This window comes from Eretmochelys imbricata, chromosome 3 (assembly GCF_965152235.1).
Source record: "Eretmochelys imbricata isolate rEreImb1 chromosome 3, rEreImb1.hap1, whole genome shotgun sequence".
Taxonomy (NCBI): domain Eukaryota; kingdom Metazoa; phylum Chordata; order Testudines; family Cheloniidae; genus Eretmochelys; species Eretmochelys imbricata.
The window spans coordinates 109,636,919-109,655,070 of record NC_135574.1 but is presented as its reverse complement, the minus strand read 5'-3'; the positions used below and the strand labels follow the sequence as shown (position 1 = coordinate 109,655,070).

The 18,152-nt window shown below is 38.5% G+C and overlaps 1 protein-coding gene across 1 annotated transcript in view; it reads right to left on the bottom strand.

Annotated features, from left to right (window-relative positions):
- The window catches only part of UTRN (utrophin), a 528,745-nt gene that overhangs the window by 327,891 nt on the left and 182,702 nt on the right, over positions 1 to 18,152 (bottom strand). The window contains exons 43-49 of the mRNA XM_077813162.1: positions 17,323 to 17,473; positions 15,709 to 15,884; positions 14,244 to 14,379; positions 11,751 to 11,900; positions 10,517 to 10,601; positions 4,388 to 4,602; positions 3,015 to 3,132 (exon numbers count right to left, since the gene is read on the bottom strand). Coding sequence (XP_077669288.1) covers positions 3,015 to 3,132; positions 4,388 to 4,602; positions 10,517 to 10,601; positions 11,751 to 11,900; positions 14,244 to 14,379; positions 15,709 to 15,884; positions 17,323 to 17,473 — 1,031 coding nt within the window. The remainder of the gene's footprint in view (positions 1 to 3,014; positions 3,133 to 4,387; positions 4,603 to 10,516; positions 10,602 to 11,750; positions 11,901 to 14,243; positions 14,380 to 15,708; positions 15,885 to 17,322; positions 17,474 to 18,152) is intronic.

Below are 18,152 nucleotides of genomic sequence, written 5' to 3'. Positions count from 1 at the left end.
TAATGAAGTGTGGGTATAAGGCCACATCTACACTAGAAAAGGTTTGTCAGGATAATCATTGATAGCTGGCTAACCTTCCTAGCAAAGAGACAGCTTACAACTGCAAAAAAGTGCTTGAGCCAATATAGCTTATACCGGCCTCTTGACTGCACTAAGCTATACCGATCAATACGTTTTTATGCTGGTATAACGGCCGCCACACTAGAGTTTTTGCCAATATAGAAATATCACCCAAAAGAAAAAATAATCACATCCCTAATCTACATTACTATACCAAAAAAAGTTTCTAGTGTAGACTTGGCCTAAGTGGCTTTTACAATAATATACAATAATCATTCATTACAATGTATTTCCTTCAAATATTACCAGTCCAAGAGCTGTCAAGGAGATTTAGCTATGCTGAAAGTTAAAAGGGGGAGTAACAAACCATTCTGTTACTAGAACTAGAGGTAAACAAAGAAAGAAAGGTCAGATTTTCCAACTGTGAAATTATAAAATGTCCTATTACTCTAGAATTTTGACCAGTTTTCATCATACTTTGAAGAAATATTTTCCTTTGCATTTAGAGTAAAGCTAGGCAACGTTCAGCACTAACTAACTATACCAGCCTAAGTTACAGGAGTGGCTCATAATAAGGTTCATACAGAACTTGGTTTCAGCCTTAACAATGAGGAGACTCATCTCTCCTGAACACATTTAAATCCTGCCCACCTTGCTCACACAAATAACTCTCTTAAAATCAATTTAAGTAATAATTACCAACGAGTTATGTAAATAAAGCCTATAGTCAGGAGCATATTGTTCCACTGATTTTTAAGAAATCTATATAGAGTTTTACTTATATATTAATGGTAAGATATGGGTCTCTGTTATTTATCTACATGAGGCACATTTTATTATTATTTTAAAAATAAATATTCTTTCAAATCGATTAGGGTTTCTATGGACAGATTTAGAAACTTTCTGTGCATAGACAGGAAAACCACTGTCACAGCCAACCGAACAGATAAAGTTTGACAGTATCTGCACCAATTCTAAATGACATGGTAATTCTATTACAGTCCTTGCCATTTTCCTTCAGTACTGCTACTTCCATCACCTATGGATAGTATTGATTACATTGTTCTGTTGTATATCACACTCCTGAGCACGGCTTTTATAGAAAAGATTCGCACTTATAATAATAGTGCCTCATGTACATAGGACAGATTTTTTTTCTAAAGAAAAATCTTGTGTACTTATTTCCTTTCTATTTCTAATGCTGTCTATTTTAGGTACTTACATGACCCCAGCTACCATAATATCTGAGCAACTCACAATCTTTACTGTATTTAACTTATAATACCTCGATCACCTTTGTTCTGATCTGTGGAAAATCAAATGGCCTGTGTTCAACACAGATAATAAATAATATTAAGTATGCTTGATTCTAATTTATATTTGTTTATCAGCTCCAGGGCTATTTATTTTGCTGTTAAACAGATATAAGTGGGTATCAAATATACTTGGGTACTCAAGTCATTTTATTTTCCACATCTGAACAAAGGCAAAGAAAAGGGCCATATTTAATTTAATGGCACTTGTATGAATTCTAATCCCATATAAACGATTTCAAAGTATTCTAAACCATCAGAGTTCTCTTATCTGCATGAGGGCCTCTTTACTCATCCTTCACCAGTAAGAAATGGTACACTCAGCTTCACAACTCTCTCCCTGAAAAATGTTGACAATAACTTGTACCAGAAAAGCTATTGTATTGGTACATAAAATGTACTAGAGTCACCAACTGCAACCTGAGAGCAGCTTCAGGATGATTTCAGAATGATTTCAGTAGTGCTAAATTAGATCTATGAAGAAAGAGCTCCAGCACCCCTAACAGAAAATAGAAAAATGTTACTATATTGGATAAATGTTAGGTTCAAAAGCAAACAGCAGTTGCTGATAAAAAAAAATCAGTGATTTCATTAAAACAGCAGAAGCAAAAACAACAGAAGTGAAAATGGTGTAACATTCTGCACTGGCTAATGTACTGAAGAGGAGAATCTCCAGAGCATTCAGGTCTCCTCTGCAAACCTAGCTGAAAAAAAACTCCTGAGACAACTATCAACATTGGCTGTCCATTTAAACCAGGACCCAGATTTTTAAAAATATTTAGGCATTGTGGCGCTTATCGTTGCAATGCTTAACTTACTTAGACAACTAAATCTCATTTTCAAAAAGGACTGCCAATAGGATTTAGGTTACTAAGCATCTAACTCCCTTTTGAAAATGAAATTTAGTCTTTTAAGTCAGTTAAGCGTTGAAACATTGAGTGCAGCAATGCCTAAGTAGCTTTAAAAATCTAAGCCCAACTCACTGGCTCTGAAGTTTTTATGGCACATTATTACAGACAAGAAATATCCTTTCCATATTACAGATCAAGACATTTCCCCCCATTATATGCTCAATTTGACCCTCCACTCTTTATCTCTATTAAAGATTCTTTCCACTTTCAACACACAACTCAATTATCTTGGCTTTTCTTTTTTTCCTCCTATTCCCCAAACCCAACAAACAGGGACAAACACTATCAGAATCTTTATTGCCCTCAGTTACAAAGTGTTGAGAACACAGCAGTTCATAATGAAATAAACAATACATTAATTCCTTTATACCACTGAATATGATGAAGAGAATAAGCAGGAAGAATTTTCCAAGCCGTTCTCAAGCCTTTCATGAGCTACTCTGTACTGAGCTATCCAAGATATCTCCCCTCCTCCCCCCATACTTAAGAAATGGACAGTAAAGAAGCAGGAACATTTTAATTAGTGATTAGTGATAAGTGTTTTTAAATAACACTGGGAAACTGAAAGTCACTTGACTGTTTTGACTGCTAAGTCCTACATGCGTACAAGCTAGTCTGCTATAATTAGGGAAAATGTTCATACTTTATTAAGAAAGAAAATAAGACTTTATTTTAGTACAATGAAAAACTGATTATGCTTGCAAAAATATATATATGAGAGAGAACTTACATTTTTCTGTGATCACTGTCCTAACATCTGAGCTGGAAGTTTTATTTTTCAAATTTTGAGCCAAAGTAAAAACAGAATCCAACTGAGGATGGCGCTGTTCTAAATCCTCCTTTGTTATCTGTAAGAATCAATATTAGATTTTTTTAATTACAAAATGCAAATTTTAACATTATAAAAACATTTTCTGGACTACATGCAGTTATGAACTTAAGACAGATTGTGCTTGTAGACAGCTGTTCCCATCTATATTTTACAAGTATAACTTACTTTCAGTGTCACAGTATCATAAAGCTACTTTATTTTGATTGGCTATTATTGAAGATTCTGAAGTGCAGATTAATCTATGTGAGCTACACATTAATTGGAAGTGAAACAATATTTTCGGCTACCTCTTTTTTCTCTTTTGTAAATTAGTTTCTCACTATAAAACCTAACAAAGCTATTACTAAAGAGTAATCATTATTAAAGGGGAAAAAGAAAATCAGCCTGTTTGAGGTAATCAAAAATGTCTTGTATCCAAAAATGAGAGTATAACATGATTTTGGCAAAGTGCTGCCTAATTACTTGGCTTTTCATTCATTACCAAGATGTAATGAATGCTATGAAGTTAAAAGAAAATCTTAACTTCTCTAAAGCTACCATACACTGAATTCTTCTTTGAAAAATTCTGACATTAGAAGTCACAATACAATGAGTTGCTCAGGGTTTGCCTAGTTTTTGGTCATGTTTTAACTCATATTGATTAATGTACAATTAACATAAGTAAAATGATCACAAATGCTAATATAGACATTCACAGATATCTATGCCCAGTCCTGCCTCAGTCCCAGCTGGACTATGATCAGGAACAAACATTTGTGAGTGTCTAACATTAGCATTTACAATCGTTTTTCTAATTTAAAATTAAATGGAAATAAATTAACTTGCATTATAATACAATCTAAAATACCCTTATATTGCACAGATAACAGCATAGCTTTCTAAACTGACCAAAAGCTGATGTACTGACTTTCAACAAAAGGCATATACCAGCAAAAGATTTTGGTAATGCCCCTACATATATTCACTCTACATACAGCACTTTTTCACAAAATCAGAAGGTCTAGGCATACAAACAGTATGGCCCTGGAGATGTAGGACACCAAGGGCTTAACAGGGGAAAGAAGAAGAACAATTTTAGAACTACAGTATATCTAACAAATTTTTATTTCTCAAACAGTCATTTTCAAATAATTTTCACTAGCTGTAGTAAAGTACAATGATTTTCTCTTTGTTTCTTCCCTCACAGAATATATGGAAATTAAAAAAAAAATAAAAAACCACTAAAGTTCTTGTGTATCATCAAGATTACTAGTTTCTCCAGTGACACGTACTTTCATTCGTGCAATTGTACGATTGATCTCTTCTGCATTTCCCACAGTGACTATGTTTGACTTGAGCATCTGGTCAATCAACACCAGCCAATCAGCCAGTTCAGTTGTAGTTTTATCCAGATCAGCAGGTGCAGAAAGTTCCAAAGCCTGCTGAGTCTGTACAGGAGCTTCAAAGGGAGAGGACAGTAGCACCACGTTTTGGACAGCAGGATAAGCTGAAACAATAAATATAGTCAGCGTTTTAAAAAATATTCTTTCCTTAATATTTAAAAAAATCAAGTCCAAAGTGACACTGGTAAGAACTACAAAAACCATGGCATTTTCTGCAAGATCTACAAATTCATGCCAATGTGTACAGAGAAAGAATAGCAACAATGACATTTGAAACACCTTGACAACAGCACACAAAAAAATCCTTCAGAGAACACAAAATACGTCACTTAATTTTATGCCAATAAAGAGTGACCCAATGATTCACATTAATTAGAAAACAACAATGGTTTCCAAAGAAGGAAATGTTGCAAAAATCAAACCTGAATCATGATTACTTGAGATACAATAACTTGCTGAACTAAAAATATCAGGGCCAAAGAAGAGTGCATATGCCCTGGACATGTAGATCTTGTTTCCAGTTGGGTAGGAAAGGGAACTACTGACCCACTCTCTGAAAGAGAAAAGTTACTTACCTTGTAGTAACTGGCAGTTCTTCAAGATGTATAGGCCCCATCTCTATTTCACTGTAAGTAGGCATGCACCCCATGGACCTGGAGCTGAGAACGTTGAAAGCAGTGGCCATTGGTCCACACGTACACCCTGACTCAAGCAGACCAACCGCCTCAAGTTCCTTCTCCGCCATGAATCAGAGATGATCTGCGGCAGAGGGGAAGGAGGGTGGGTAGTGGAATAGATATATGGACCACACATCTTGAAGAACCTCCAGTTACTATAAGGAAAGTAACTTTCTCTTCTACTTCGAGTGCTGGTCCCTGTGTGTATTCCACTGTGGGTGACTGATAAGCAGTACTCGTATAGAAGGAGGGTACGAGGTTGCAGATGGCAGAGCCGAATGAAGGATTGCTGTTCCAAAAGATGCATCTACAGAGGAGCCTTGTACCAAGGCATAGCATCTAACAGAAGTATGGACTGAGCTCCACAAAGCCGTCTTACAAATATCAAGTAGAGGCGTTTCTTGAATCCATGCCATAAATGTTGCTTACGTTCTTGTGGTATGAACTCTTATCCCACGAGGAGGGGGAAGATTAGACAACTGATAGCAGAGCAAAATATGGCCAGAGATCCATTCTGAGATTGCTTGAGAGGATACAGCCTGACCCTTTCCATTATGGTGACAAAAAGTTTAGGGGATTTCCTGATTCTTTTCATTCTCTGCAGACAAAAGGTTAAGGCTCGCCAAACGTTGAGGGAATGGAGCCTCCTTTCTTCTAAGGATGCATGAGGTTTTGGGAAGAATACATATAAGTGAATAGACTGGTTCAAGTGAAATTCAGACTACTCTGGGGTTGAATTTAGGGCGCAAACTTAATGAAACCTCATCCTTATGGCAGGATTGGCCATCAATGGCCCCTGATCACTAACCCTCCTGGCGGAAGTGATTACTACCAGTAATGAGACCTTCATGGACAGGAGAGACATGGAGCAAGAAAGCTAATGGTTCAAAAGGAGGCTTAGTGCGTACTGAGAGAACAAGGTTCAAGTTCCATTGAGGAACAGACTTTTTTAATAAGCGTAGGGGTTCTGATTTGGTCTTTCCAGAATCTGCTAGTCAGAGGGCATGCGAAGATCAAGTAGCCCTGTGAAGGCAGATGGTATGCACCGATTGCTGCCAAGCACACCCGTAAGGAACTGATGGACAAACCTGCTGTCTTCAAGGAAAGAATACAGTTCAGAATTAAAGAAATATCTGTGGCTTCTGGAGAAATAGGTCTGATGCACTCAGATAGAGAAGAGATTCCACTTGGCTAGGTAACAATTCCTAGTGGAATCCTTCCTACTATTAGAAAGGATGCTCTGTACAGCTTCAATGCACAATTACTCTAAGGACGATGCTCATTTAGGCTCTGAGATGTAGCAGACAAGGATCGGGTTGCCTGCTCTTGCCATTCCACTGAATAGGGAGATTGGGAAGCATAGGAATAATGGTCAGTGCCTCAGATGACACGTGTAGGTGGTCTGGGAACCAAAATTATCTTGGCCAGTTGATGACATTAAGAATAACTCATGCCCTGTCCTGCTGAATCTTGCGCAAAACTTGAGGCCGTAGTGGAGGGAAGGCATAGTTCATATGATCTGACCATGGAAGATGTAGAGCATTGTCCTGTGAGCAGCAGCCCAGGATTCCTCTAGAATGGCGTATGTTACATTTTCAATTTATTTGGGAGGCAGACAGGTCCCTGGAGGGGGACCCCTCTCCCGAGCAGAAATATTGTTTACCACAGAGTTGTGAAGCACCCATTCATGATCGACCACAAAGTGTCAGCTGAGAGTCCGTTAGCACATTCTGGTTTCCTCGGAGGAGGACTGCCAACAGGGTAATCTGATTATCAATACACCAGTTCCACAGACTAACTGCTTCTGTGCACAGAGGGGTGGATCTTGCTCCAACCTTTTTGTTGATGTAAAAAGACTGTTGTGATGTTGTCTGACATTATGAGGGGATGGTGACCCTGCACAAATGGGGGAATGCTTTTGCAAGCCCTTTGAACTGCTTGTAGCTCATGGACTCTCGAAACATCCAGGGGCCTCGCACTGCACTGTTGTTCACATGAACTCCCAACAGGGATGTGTTGGTAATGATTGTCCTGTCCCATGTGGAGGCAAGGAAGGGAACGCAAATGCACAGCTGGAGGGGATTCTTCCACTATGACAAGGATGACATCCTTTTGCTGGGAACAGTCACTATGGTGCTCACGGACTGTTGGTTTGGCAAGTACATAGTTTGAAACCACGCTTGTAGGCAAAACAAAGGTGGAGTCTAGCAAAAGCTGTCACATACGTGCATGAGACCATAAGTCTTAAGGGAGGGAGGGAGGGAGAGAGAGAGAGGTCTTGACAGGCACTCTGTGGCTGGCGATGAATCTGTCACGGAAGTCACAGATTCTGGGATTTTATGAGATCTCCGTGACTTCTTGAAAATTCCAATAATTCAATCCAGGGTGGCAGGGCTTGGGCTCCGCCTTCAACAAATCCGTGATTTATTGTTTATTGCCTGTGTCCTGTCTGTGACTTTTAATAAAAATACTCATGACAAAATTGTAGCCTTAGTTATGATCTAGTCTATGATAAAGTTCATAGCTTGAAAAAGCTCTGTCAATAAAATCCACAAATTTCGAACAATTCAGGAAGTCATACTTTCCCTGTAGCGCTTGGTAACTGGCTGTCCTGAACCACAGGCTAGAAGAAGAAAAGACTTTCCTTCCCAATAAGTTGAGACATTTGCCCTCCTTATCAGTCGGGGTAGATCAGGGTTGTTGCCTAGATCACTCTGCAGTGGCTAAAGAACAAGAAGTATGGTGAGAGAACAGGAATTCTGCCTCTTTGACAAGGCCATAGTGCCCTTTTAGGTATGGGGGTACAGGTAGCTCGGATATTCCAGAGCACTCTAGCTGGTTCCAGGATGGCTTCATTAACTGGAAGGGATATTGTACTGGAGCATGTCCAAGGGCTTGGTTTAAGGATCCTGAACCTTCTCAAGAGGAATCTGCAGCTCCCCTACAATTCTTTGGAGTTCCTGGAATTGATTATAGTCATCATGGGGAGATGGAAACAGAGTCACCACCATGTCTGGCACTTAAGATTGCAAGCTCATCGGATCTGATGGAAACACTGGATCCGGTGCATACTCCTCCTCAGTAGGGTTCAGGGGCAGCTCCAGTTGTCCCCTCAAAAGGGGAGGGGAAGGGTGACTCCCTAGCAGACGAGACCAACAGGATGGCACTGGTCCGATGGGCGCCAGTATGGTCAAAAGGATGGGTCAAATGGGGGTCATGGTGGTCAACAGTTATGAGGTGCATGGTAATGTGAAGGTTGGTCACAAGTTGGCCCAGGATCTTCTGACTGGGAAGGTTTGTCCTGGAGAAACAGGGCATAAAGGTTCATTGGGCAATTCAGAATCTCCCAAAGAAGAAAAAAAATTGATTCCAGTTCCATAGGTAGTGCCCATGGTGCTGCTGGAGGAAAATCATAGCCCAGAGATGGAATGGGAGACAAACTCCTTCCAAAGGCCAGCTTCTGTGGTGGAGTTGTAACCTCTCTCAAAAGGGAGGGAACCAAAGAAGTGGAAGTCTCCGAATCTGAGCGTGCGAAGATGTCCTCAGGAGGAGAGTAGGTCTCAGCTCTTCCCAAAGTGAGAGGATTCCTGTGTGTCTGAACCACTGGAGCCACAATAAAGACAGTCTGTGCCACAACTGTTGCAGATGGTACCATGGGTGGCCAATGCTCTCAGCAATATATCTTCATCAGTACCACCAGACCACGATCTGCTGCCAGTGAAGCCCTAGACTTCTGAGCTTTCTTATCAAGCCTCTGAGACTTAGTACGTTCCAAGTTCTCCTGGGCTGAGCTAATACTCAGTTTAGGCAAGATTGGATCCGACTTCTTCTAAGTGGATTTGAAGGAAGACTTAGCCTCTGGTTTATGAGAATGCTTCCTGCTCTCCCACAAGACCCTACCAAATGCTCTGTTGGAGCACACTCCTTCACTCCTGATTTGGCAAACTCCTTGCTTAGCTTGGCTCATGCATAGGGGACTGTGGTTAGGGGTTCCCTAGCCGTGATCATATTGGGCCACACGGTGCATCAGGAGGCAAAGTTTTCACCCTTCCCGGGAACAAATTGGCAGATACTGCACCCTGCTGCAATGTGGGTTTCCCCAAGGAGTACAAGAAGCATTAGTGGTCATCGCTGACTGAGAAGGATCATGGACAGGAATCACAAGTTTTGAAGCCCAGAAACCTGGGCATAGCCTAGTATCCAACCCAGACCACGCAGCAGTTAGAAGGAACTGGAGAGGCAGTCAGTCTACCCTGCGCTTTGTCTCTTCAGACAGAGGCAACAGGTGAGCCGGGTGAGACACTGCTTTCAAAATTCTCTGGCTCCAGGCCCATGTGTACCCACAGTGGAATACACATACATACCAGCACTCAAAGAAGAACTGAAGTATTTCTTCCATTATGGCTAGGTCCAAAACTAGTACTTTTGGTGGAAAACCACAAGATCTTTAAAATTCTCAACACAGAACTCACCTCAGACACAAACAACTTAGCTACTGCTTAAGGTCTTGCACAGATTTAGCAATTTACAGCTTGGCCTGATGTCTGGTTGGATGGAGCAGGAACAACAACACTTCTAGTCTGGTCCTCATCCCTTCTTTCAACACTCAAACCTGGTTACATTGAGGGCTCCCAATCTTACAAGTCAGGTGGCTTAGGGATGTGCATATTTTAAAACAAACACTTCAACGCATCACCAGATCACCTTCCAAAAACTCCACAAATTACAACTGCTCTTGGTTTACTTAGTTCCAAAAACAGATAACAAGTTCATCAAGCAGAAGTTCAAACCATGGACGTTTGCCTTCCAGTAACAAAAATTATGAACCATTGTTCACCTAACAGTCTTGATTTCAACTCAAGTCAATACAGACCCTTGACAGGTTGAGATTATAATAAAGTGTTTTGCTCCATTTAAGTTTTCCTTGGTAAGCAATTTTGAAAAACATTATGAATCCATTTACTTAATTTCAGATTGTAATCTCTTTCAGGCAGGGACTGCATTTGTTGTGTGTTTGTACAGCACCTAGCACAATGGGTTTCTGGTCCATGGTTGGGGTGCCTAGGCACTATGGTAATACAAACAACAAACAAGCAGTTTTATTAATCAACAGTCAACTCTCAAGCAACAACAAAAAACTGTAACCTGTCCTTTTCCCCAATTAAGTGCTCCAGTGTTGCCAATAATATAAAAGCAGTCCTAAATACAAGGATGCAAAACCTTCATATTATAATCTCCACTTCACCCAAGTTAGTACAATTATTATTTCTTTACTGCAAACAGGATTAAACTCAGCCAAATTAGACATGACCGTAAAATATGTTTTCTGCTCATCACTCACCAGAAGGCTTTGCCTGTGTCACAAGATGGAGCTGCTGAACATACGCCTCGAGTTCTCTCACTCTGTCAGGTACCTCTTTGAACAACTATAGCACAGAATGCAAGTGAAAAAAATACCCGTAAGAATGTTTGCTTTTTAACAGCTACAAAGAAACACTTATTAACATAGCTAAACTACTGATCACAAAATACACAAAAATACTAATGCTGTGTTTACAAAGAAGATTTCTTTAGACAGCAAACAAAGCATCATAGAAACTGATCATTTAATAACCACAAGCAATGTCACCCTGTGCTCAAATTTCGTTTTTATATCTATCTATAGTGTAGTGTTTTATATATGTGTATGTCTGAGTTAAGAGTCAAACAGAACAGAATTTAGAGACAGGTCAAAGACCCTCTTTTCCGCCCAAGTACCCAAGCTGTGACCCATTCACTGCTAGTTGAGATATTAGCAGAGGCACACAAGATGTACCATAATATGAGGTGAGGTTTTTTAAAAAATTTAAAAAATTATCCCACTACTAGAGCCAACCAAATTTAGTTACACTATTATTTTGGGGAAAGGAAAGGAAAAGAAAAAGGAAGAGGGTTACTTGGCTTGAGAAGGCAGCAAGAGAGATACAGGCATCTTTTTCCTCCCCACAGCTACCAAATCTCTCTTCCCCCTGGTAAATGCTCAGATTCCTGACCCACAACCAAACTGTCCTATCAATCTTCTCACACAACCTCAATCACACTACTCCAGTCTCTGGTATTCTCCTATCTTCATCTGGTCATCAAGCCAAAGAGGTCACATTTCATTAGAATTGCTAATTCCTACTATCTAAAAGGAAAGAGTTTGGTTTTATTTAATATTTGCTATGATAATTGCAAACATTCGATTTCTTAAGAAGATATTTTGAAAGGTCAATTTCTAATTGATACTTTACAGCTTGTTTAAAAAAAAAACATGGTCTAAATCTAGCTCTTTGAAAGAAAACCAGTTCAACCAGAAAGATCCAAACCAAAGGAGAATTCATATGAATTGAACAATTTTTACATGAGTTTAGCACTTAAGACATGGAACAGTACTTATGCTCTACACTATGGAGTCTAGCCTTCCCTCGACATGCATGGACAGCTTCCAAAAGCATTAGTGGGAGTCACACGTGTATGGAAAGGACGACAGACCTCTGTCTAATAAACTACTAGACATGCTGACTACACATAATCAATATGGAGAAAATACACACCTTGTTCCATTTCATGCTGATAGTCCTTAAGGTGTCAGAAATTCTCTCTTTTTCCTGAAAACCAACGCTTTTATCTGAAAGTATCTCAGGTTCAGTTCTGTTCAACCATTTCAGTTTTTCTCCTTGTACTTCCATTTCCTCAGTTAAGTCCTAAGGGGGCAAGAGAGAGCTTTAGTCTGAAGATGACTGTGCATGCGTGCGGGCAGACACACACTCACACACACTCACTCTAATAAATGTTTTAGTTAACTAAAGAATTTGACATTTGGAGAGTTCATTAGGAAAAATTAACCAAATCAAACAGCATATAAACTAGAGATCTAATAACTAAAGCCCTGCGTGGGTACAAAAATTGGTAGCTGCATCCAATCTACAATCCGCAAACATCTGCAGATATCCGCAAATTTGCAGGGCTCTACTAATAACATCCCAAACAGAAAACATTCAGATTATTTAAAAACTTTACTTGATTATCAGAATTTATTTTCTTCCTACATGAAACACAAAAATCTGAGGAACTGAAACTAAAAGAGAATAGCAAATGGATCTGCTTTTATACATTACTCATGAAAGCTACTCAACTGCTATATGCATACTTGGGTTTGGTTACCTTCTGGTGTAGCCAATATATTCAGAATTATAAAGCACTGATTACCTGTGTCTCCACCTCAGTTAAAACTACAGTCTGTACCAGTTTTCAAGTCTTTAAAAACTAAGGCCCCAATCCTGCAACAAGCTCCACACAGGCAGACTCTTGAGGCCTGTGTAAAGAGTTAGTGCACAGCAAGCTGAGGATGTAAATCTACAGCGCACGAGCCTGCTAAACTGAAAAGTTTCCTAGTGCACGATAGCAGGGTCCACTCAGCTACTCAGCATGCAGCAAGTTAGTGAGCTGCAGATTTACTCCCCAGTTTGCCCCAGACTAAGTCAATGTCTAGAAAAGCACACATGCAGTTTGTTACACAATCAAGACCCAAGATTGCGCTGAGTTTTTTTTGTTTTTTTGTTTTTTTTTGGGGGGGGGTGGGGGAAGAGAGGTTAAGAGGAAATTTTAAGTAAATGGTTTTGAGTAAAAAACCTCATTATCTTATTTTGATTCCTGAATCTTCCCCCCTTATTCACTGTTGCCTGTGTTAATGTTACATTGCAGGGCAGATCCAGCAAAAAGTTTTTCCTGTGTGTAGTCCCCAACTGACTTCAGTGGGATTATACATAGGAAAAACGGTCTGGGTTCAGGGCCTCAAACTGTAAGCACTGCACAACAGGTCTTCTATTTGTCTGTAAAGCACTTAGCACAACTAAATAAATAATTACACTGTTAACGACAAGGACAACAACATGTATGCAACCATTTATCCATCCAGATTTTTATATAATTGACGCTCATCGGACTATCTGAGTGCCTATAATGATCATTAGTAATACTTTCCTAGCAGGGTTTGCGCCCCCCAAAGTGTGGGCAGGGAGGATATAATGATCACGAAATAAGATTAGCTGGCAGGGAGAATATAATGATCAGGAAATAAGATTAGCTTTGATAACTACTGGTTGGGCACTATACAATAAACTGTACTCGAATGAACAATTGATGTAATTGTAATCAATTTACCTCATTTAAACAGATTTGGAGAAAGTTTGATTTTTGTATTCTATTTGGGGCTAATAGTTGAAATTTCAACGTAGTAGCATTGCCAGACAGACTGATCTGTTCCAGTCTATTCAGGTCCTGACAACATTCTCTCATTATCATGCTCACAGATACAACAGTATTATGTTATCGATGTTCAACACTGATAAAATTTAAAAACAAAAAAGTATTCCATGCTGACTAAAAGGACAATTAAAAAAATATTCAGCTTCCCAGTAACAGGACACAGGTGTCATTGTTTACATATATTTTAGTTGGCTATTTACCTTCTTATTTACCTTAAAGTACAATAAAACATTGACACACACACTGGATAACTTTATAGTAATCAAATGCATTGTGATATTAATTATAACTTCCTACACTTCAACCTCAAAAATGTTACTCACTTTGACTCACTTTGATAAGTAAAAACACACTTCAAACAAATTATAATTACGTGCCCTTGTTATAATTTTTGATGGTATTCAGTCTGTTTAGTCACATGAAGATATATAATGTTCGCAACTGCCCTTACTATTTCACATGCCACAAATTCTTTTTCAGAAGTGCCAGGTGTTGTTTTTGAACTGAGAATATAACAAAAACACTCTAAGGTTCCACGGCATAAGTATGTACTGACTTACTGCATCCAATGGCATCTTCTCCTATCTCATACACAACTCTCAATTGGCCCTCAGTAAAAGCTGTCCCTTATTTTGGTAATTAATCCCATGTCACTTTATGCCATACTATTTTTCTTGTGCCTCTCCTCATTTTGGATATTTGTCCCACATTAGGACCATGGCAGATTCAGAATTAATGAAAAACACACATGCACTCATACACATTTTAATCCATCTTGCCTTTAATTCTCGCAGGTTTTCTTCAGGGTTGAATGTAGGTCTCATTTCCAGGGAATTTTCTACATTTTCCAACCAGCAACTAAACTCATCCAACTTCTTCCTGTAGTCCATTAGCTGCTGATCCTCTCCTTTCAGTCTAAAAAACACAAATCCCACAGCGGATAAAAGACTAAAATGAATCAAATCAACATACATGATTAAATGGAGACAACTTGATTAAAAGTGGAAGAAAATACATGTTTACTGAGAAAGACACTTGCAGCAAACCTAACGTTTGCAAAATGTCACATTCAAATACTAAAGCCTGTTGAGGTGTGAGACATACTGCTATAGCAGCAAACACATTCCCACACTACCTCCAATGTGACATGCAGCTCTCTGTTTTACACTAATGAGAGTTACCAAAAGAGTTGGTTTTGCTGATCAACGGATTCTTTCCTCAACCATAAATAAGCAAATCACATTCCAACAACTATGGCTTAAACTTTACTTTAAAAATCTCCAAATAGGTTTATTCCAAATAAAATATTAAATTAAAAAGTGCACATGAACCAAGGCATCACAAAGCCAAGTTTCAACAATTACTAGGGCCTAATTTCTATAAGACACTAAAAGACCATTGTCTGTGAAAATATTCAGGAGAGCCTCTAAACATGCAAACATTGGGAAAGGACATTTTCTTGAAGTACATGAAAACTTACTCGGTTTCGCCTAATGTAATAATCAAGAAGATTTTATTTATTTTCTATATTCAGCAGAGAAGACTAAAAATTAGATTTGTTTCAGAAAACTCAAAAATAATATTAATTATGGGGATTTAGAGTCACAATTTCTATTAAAATTAAATGACACACAGGCATTTCATATCCCACATAGATATACGGAAAACGTGTACTTTTGCTCAGACTACCCTTGAACTTTGATCTTTTACACAACATTTACAGTAGTACTTCAAAATGGATTCTGATCTTATTTATAAACTGTCCATTCAGAAAAACAAACAATTGTGTATGAATCTTTCAACTCCTACAAAAAAATATATTTTCTCTTTGTGTCCTCTATTACTTTGTTTTTGGATTTCAGACAATACGTTCAGGTTATTGAAAATTAAAGATCAGCAGAAATGTACTTACAGCTAATTCCTCTGGGTAAGGTTGAACTGAACGTAGCAGTGGTCCCTCCAAATAATCCGATTTTGCAGTGAAGCCATTTTAAGTGGAGAAAACTGGGGGGGGGGGGGAGGGGGGTTGTGTTTGTTCGTGTTAACAGCAATCTGAGTAGTCAATTGCTGATGCTTTTATGAGAAAGTGGTTCTATGAGGCAGTTTGAAAATGGAGTCTAAATGTCAGGAAAATTCAGACTAATGATAGTGTGCAATAGAATCCTATACCTCCTCTGGACTCTTCTAATGAGATTTTCCCCATCAGATCTGCTCAGACACCCAAATTTCTGATTAACTTATTACCTCTGTTGTCTATCCACGATCTCAGCAGTAATTGCTTTCCAGCGTTTATTTAACCCCGCCAGTTTTTCCTGCAGGAAGCTCCCATCTGTAGTGGAGAGTTTCTGTATGATTCCTTCCCCAGTTCTGTTCAGTGCTGAAAAGCTGGTCTGATGACTGCTGACTCCTTCTTCAAGTTCCTGTCACAAGTATGAAAACCACACAGAATTTTACTACTGACCTAACCTGACTTTGATTTATGGTTTATAACATTGAGAATGCATCCTGGCTGCATATTATTTTACCAAAAAGAGCATTTTAAAGAAACTTTACATCAACAATATGCAGCTTTAAACGATTGATTAAATGCTCGTTATTAGTAAGTTGGCTTAGACTTAATAAATATTTTTAAAAGACTGATGCACAATCGGCTATTGAATACAACTGAATACAGGATAAAGGAACTGACTTTTACATGGTTAGTATTAGCATCTACATTCATGCCCTGATGTTTTTATTAAGTGCTACATTTTTTTCTTTTTTTAAAATTGCCCACAGATTAAAATTATTTTTCACCAGTTATTCTCTGAACTTGTGTGCACCGTGTACTTGTAACCTTACAACACTGTAGCTGGGATAATTTTGGCCATGCTGCCATAAGCTGCGGAGATCACAAAAAATCCAGGCAACTGAGGAAAGTTAGATAAAGTCAGGTTCAAACCTTAACCTATCCCTCGGGGCTAGAAAAAGCTTTTTACATTATTAGTACAGGATCTCTTTGTGCCTAGAACAGAACTGACTATGATTCCAGGAAGAGAAAGGAAATGCCCTAGAAGAAAACGCCCAACAGCACTAAGAACAAGAATAAAATTCAAGCAATACTCAGTGGATCATAAATTTCTCCTGTAAAACACAGGTATTTAACATTTGGATTTCTAAAATATAGATATATATATAGATATAAATATAGATATATATATATAAATATAGATACCTGGTATTTATATAGGGTATTTTTTTATTTGGGGTTTATTTTAAAGTTATGCTTTAGCCTCTTGCTTTTAGCTAAAACCTTAATTTAATTTTGTAAACAGAAAAATTGCTTCCCCTTTCTTGGTGATACATGAGAAGAACCAGGAAAACAAAATCTGAAAAGGCAAAACTAAAGCAAATAAAATTACATTTTTCTGGAGTCTTTACACAAGACAGTTTTATAAAAACAAAACAATTGTGCTTGCTTTCTACTCAGAATGGAAAACTAAACCCTGCAATAGCCAATTATAGACATACTGATTATTTTTAAAAGTATACCCAATTAAGGACTACAGTACACATTAATTCTAATATATTTTTAAAAGTACCCAACTGAACCTTCATATAGGAAAAAAAAATCAATAGAAGACAGGGACAAAAGCCCTGTTTTCTAACCCCTGATTAAAAAACTTTAAAAAACAATTAACTGAAATTACAATCAGAAAAGCAATTTCAAGTTACACACAGACCTATTTTCCTGCGAAACTTTAGAGGACCACCACAATTTCAATATATATTTTTATTCATGGGCAGATTTGAATTTTTGGCTCAAATCCATGCTCAACTTTTGTCAGCTTCCCTGTCCTTTGACTGAACGCCACGTACCTGCTGATGCATCCCAGCTGTCTCCAAATCCAGGCTACCATCTGCAGCATGGGCATCAGCCAGTAACCCTTCAGCTTCTGTTATCCACTGTGTGAGGTCATTGAGATCGCAATGGAACTGCCTCCAGTCTTCAATTGCTCTGTCAAAACAACTGTTGGGGAACAAGAAAGGGTTTCAAAATTACCTAGACTGTTTCAGGGAAAAGACATGGGCTGACCTATTTATATTTAATATGAAGAGCAGTTAATTCATAACAACTTGTCCTGCAAAATAAAAAGGCCTGATATATTACATTTAAGTAAGTCTTGTACACTGAACAGTTCCTGTCATTGCTCTGACTGCAAAAACCAACCACGCAAACCATCACTGCCTTCTAAATTGAAGGAGCTGAGGGCAGGGCTGAGGAATATTTGGTTTCCATGACTGGGGAAATAAAGATTAATTAGCTGCAGCAAAACTGGTCTGCAGAACAATTTTTTAAAATAGTTCATACATCAGAGGGCATGAAAAATTAAATATGATTAATTGCTCAGCTTGGGTTTTTTGCTCACAAAACCACGATTTCCTGCTGCCAGAAGCCTTAAAGAGTGAAGCTGATCTTCATCACACTGCACTGATTGTGAGTGTTACCACTCCACTTCCATTGGATCAGAAATAGACCTGCACACAGTAGGTCCCACAGACTTTAGTACACGGTAAGTTTCAATATATTTTACTTTTGCAGCATCATTAATGTTAAGTTTAACTTAAAAGGCAAACATTTTCTCTGGCATGCAAAAGGACAAGTAGAATAGTAGTATAAATGACGTTTTCATAGTAGCTAAAAGGAC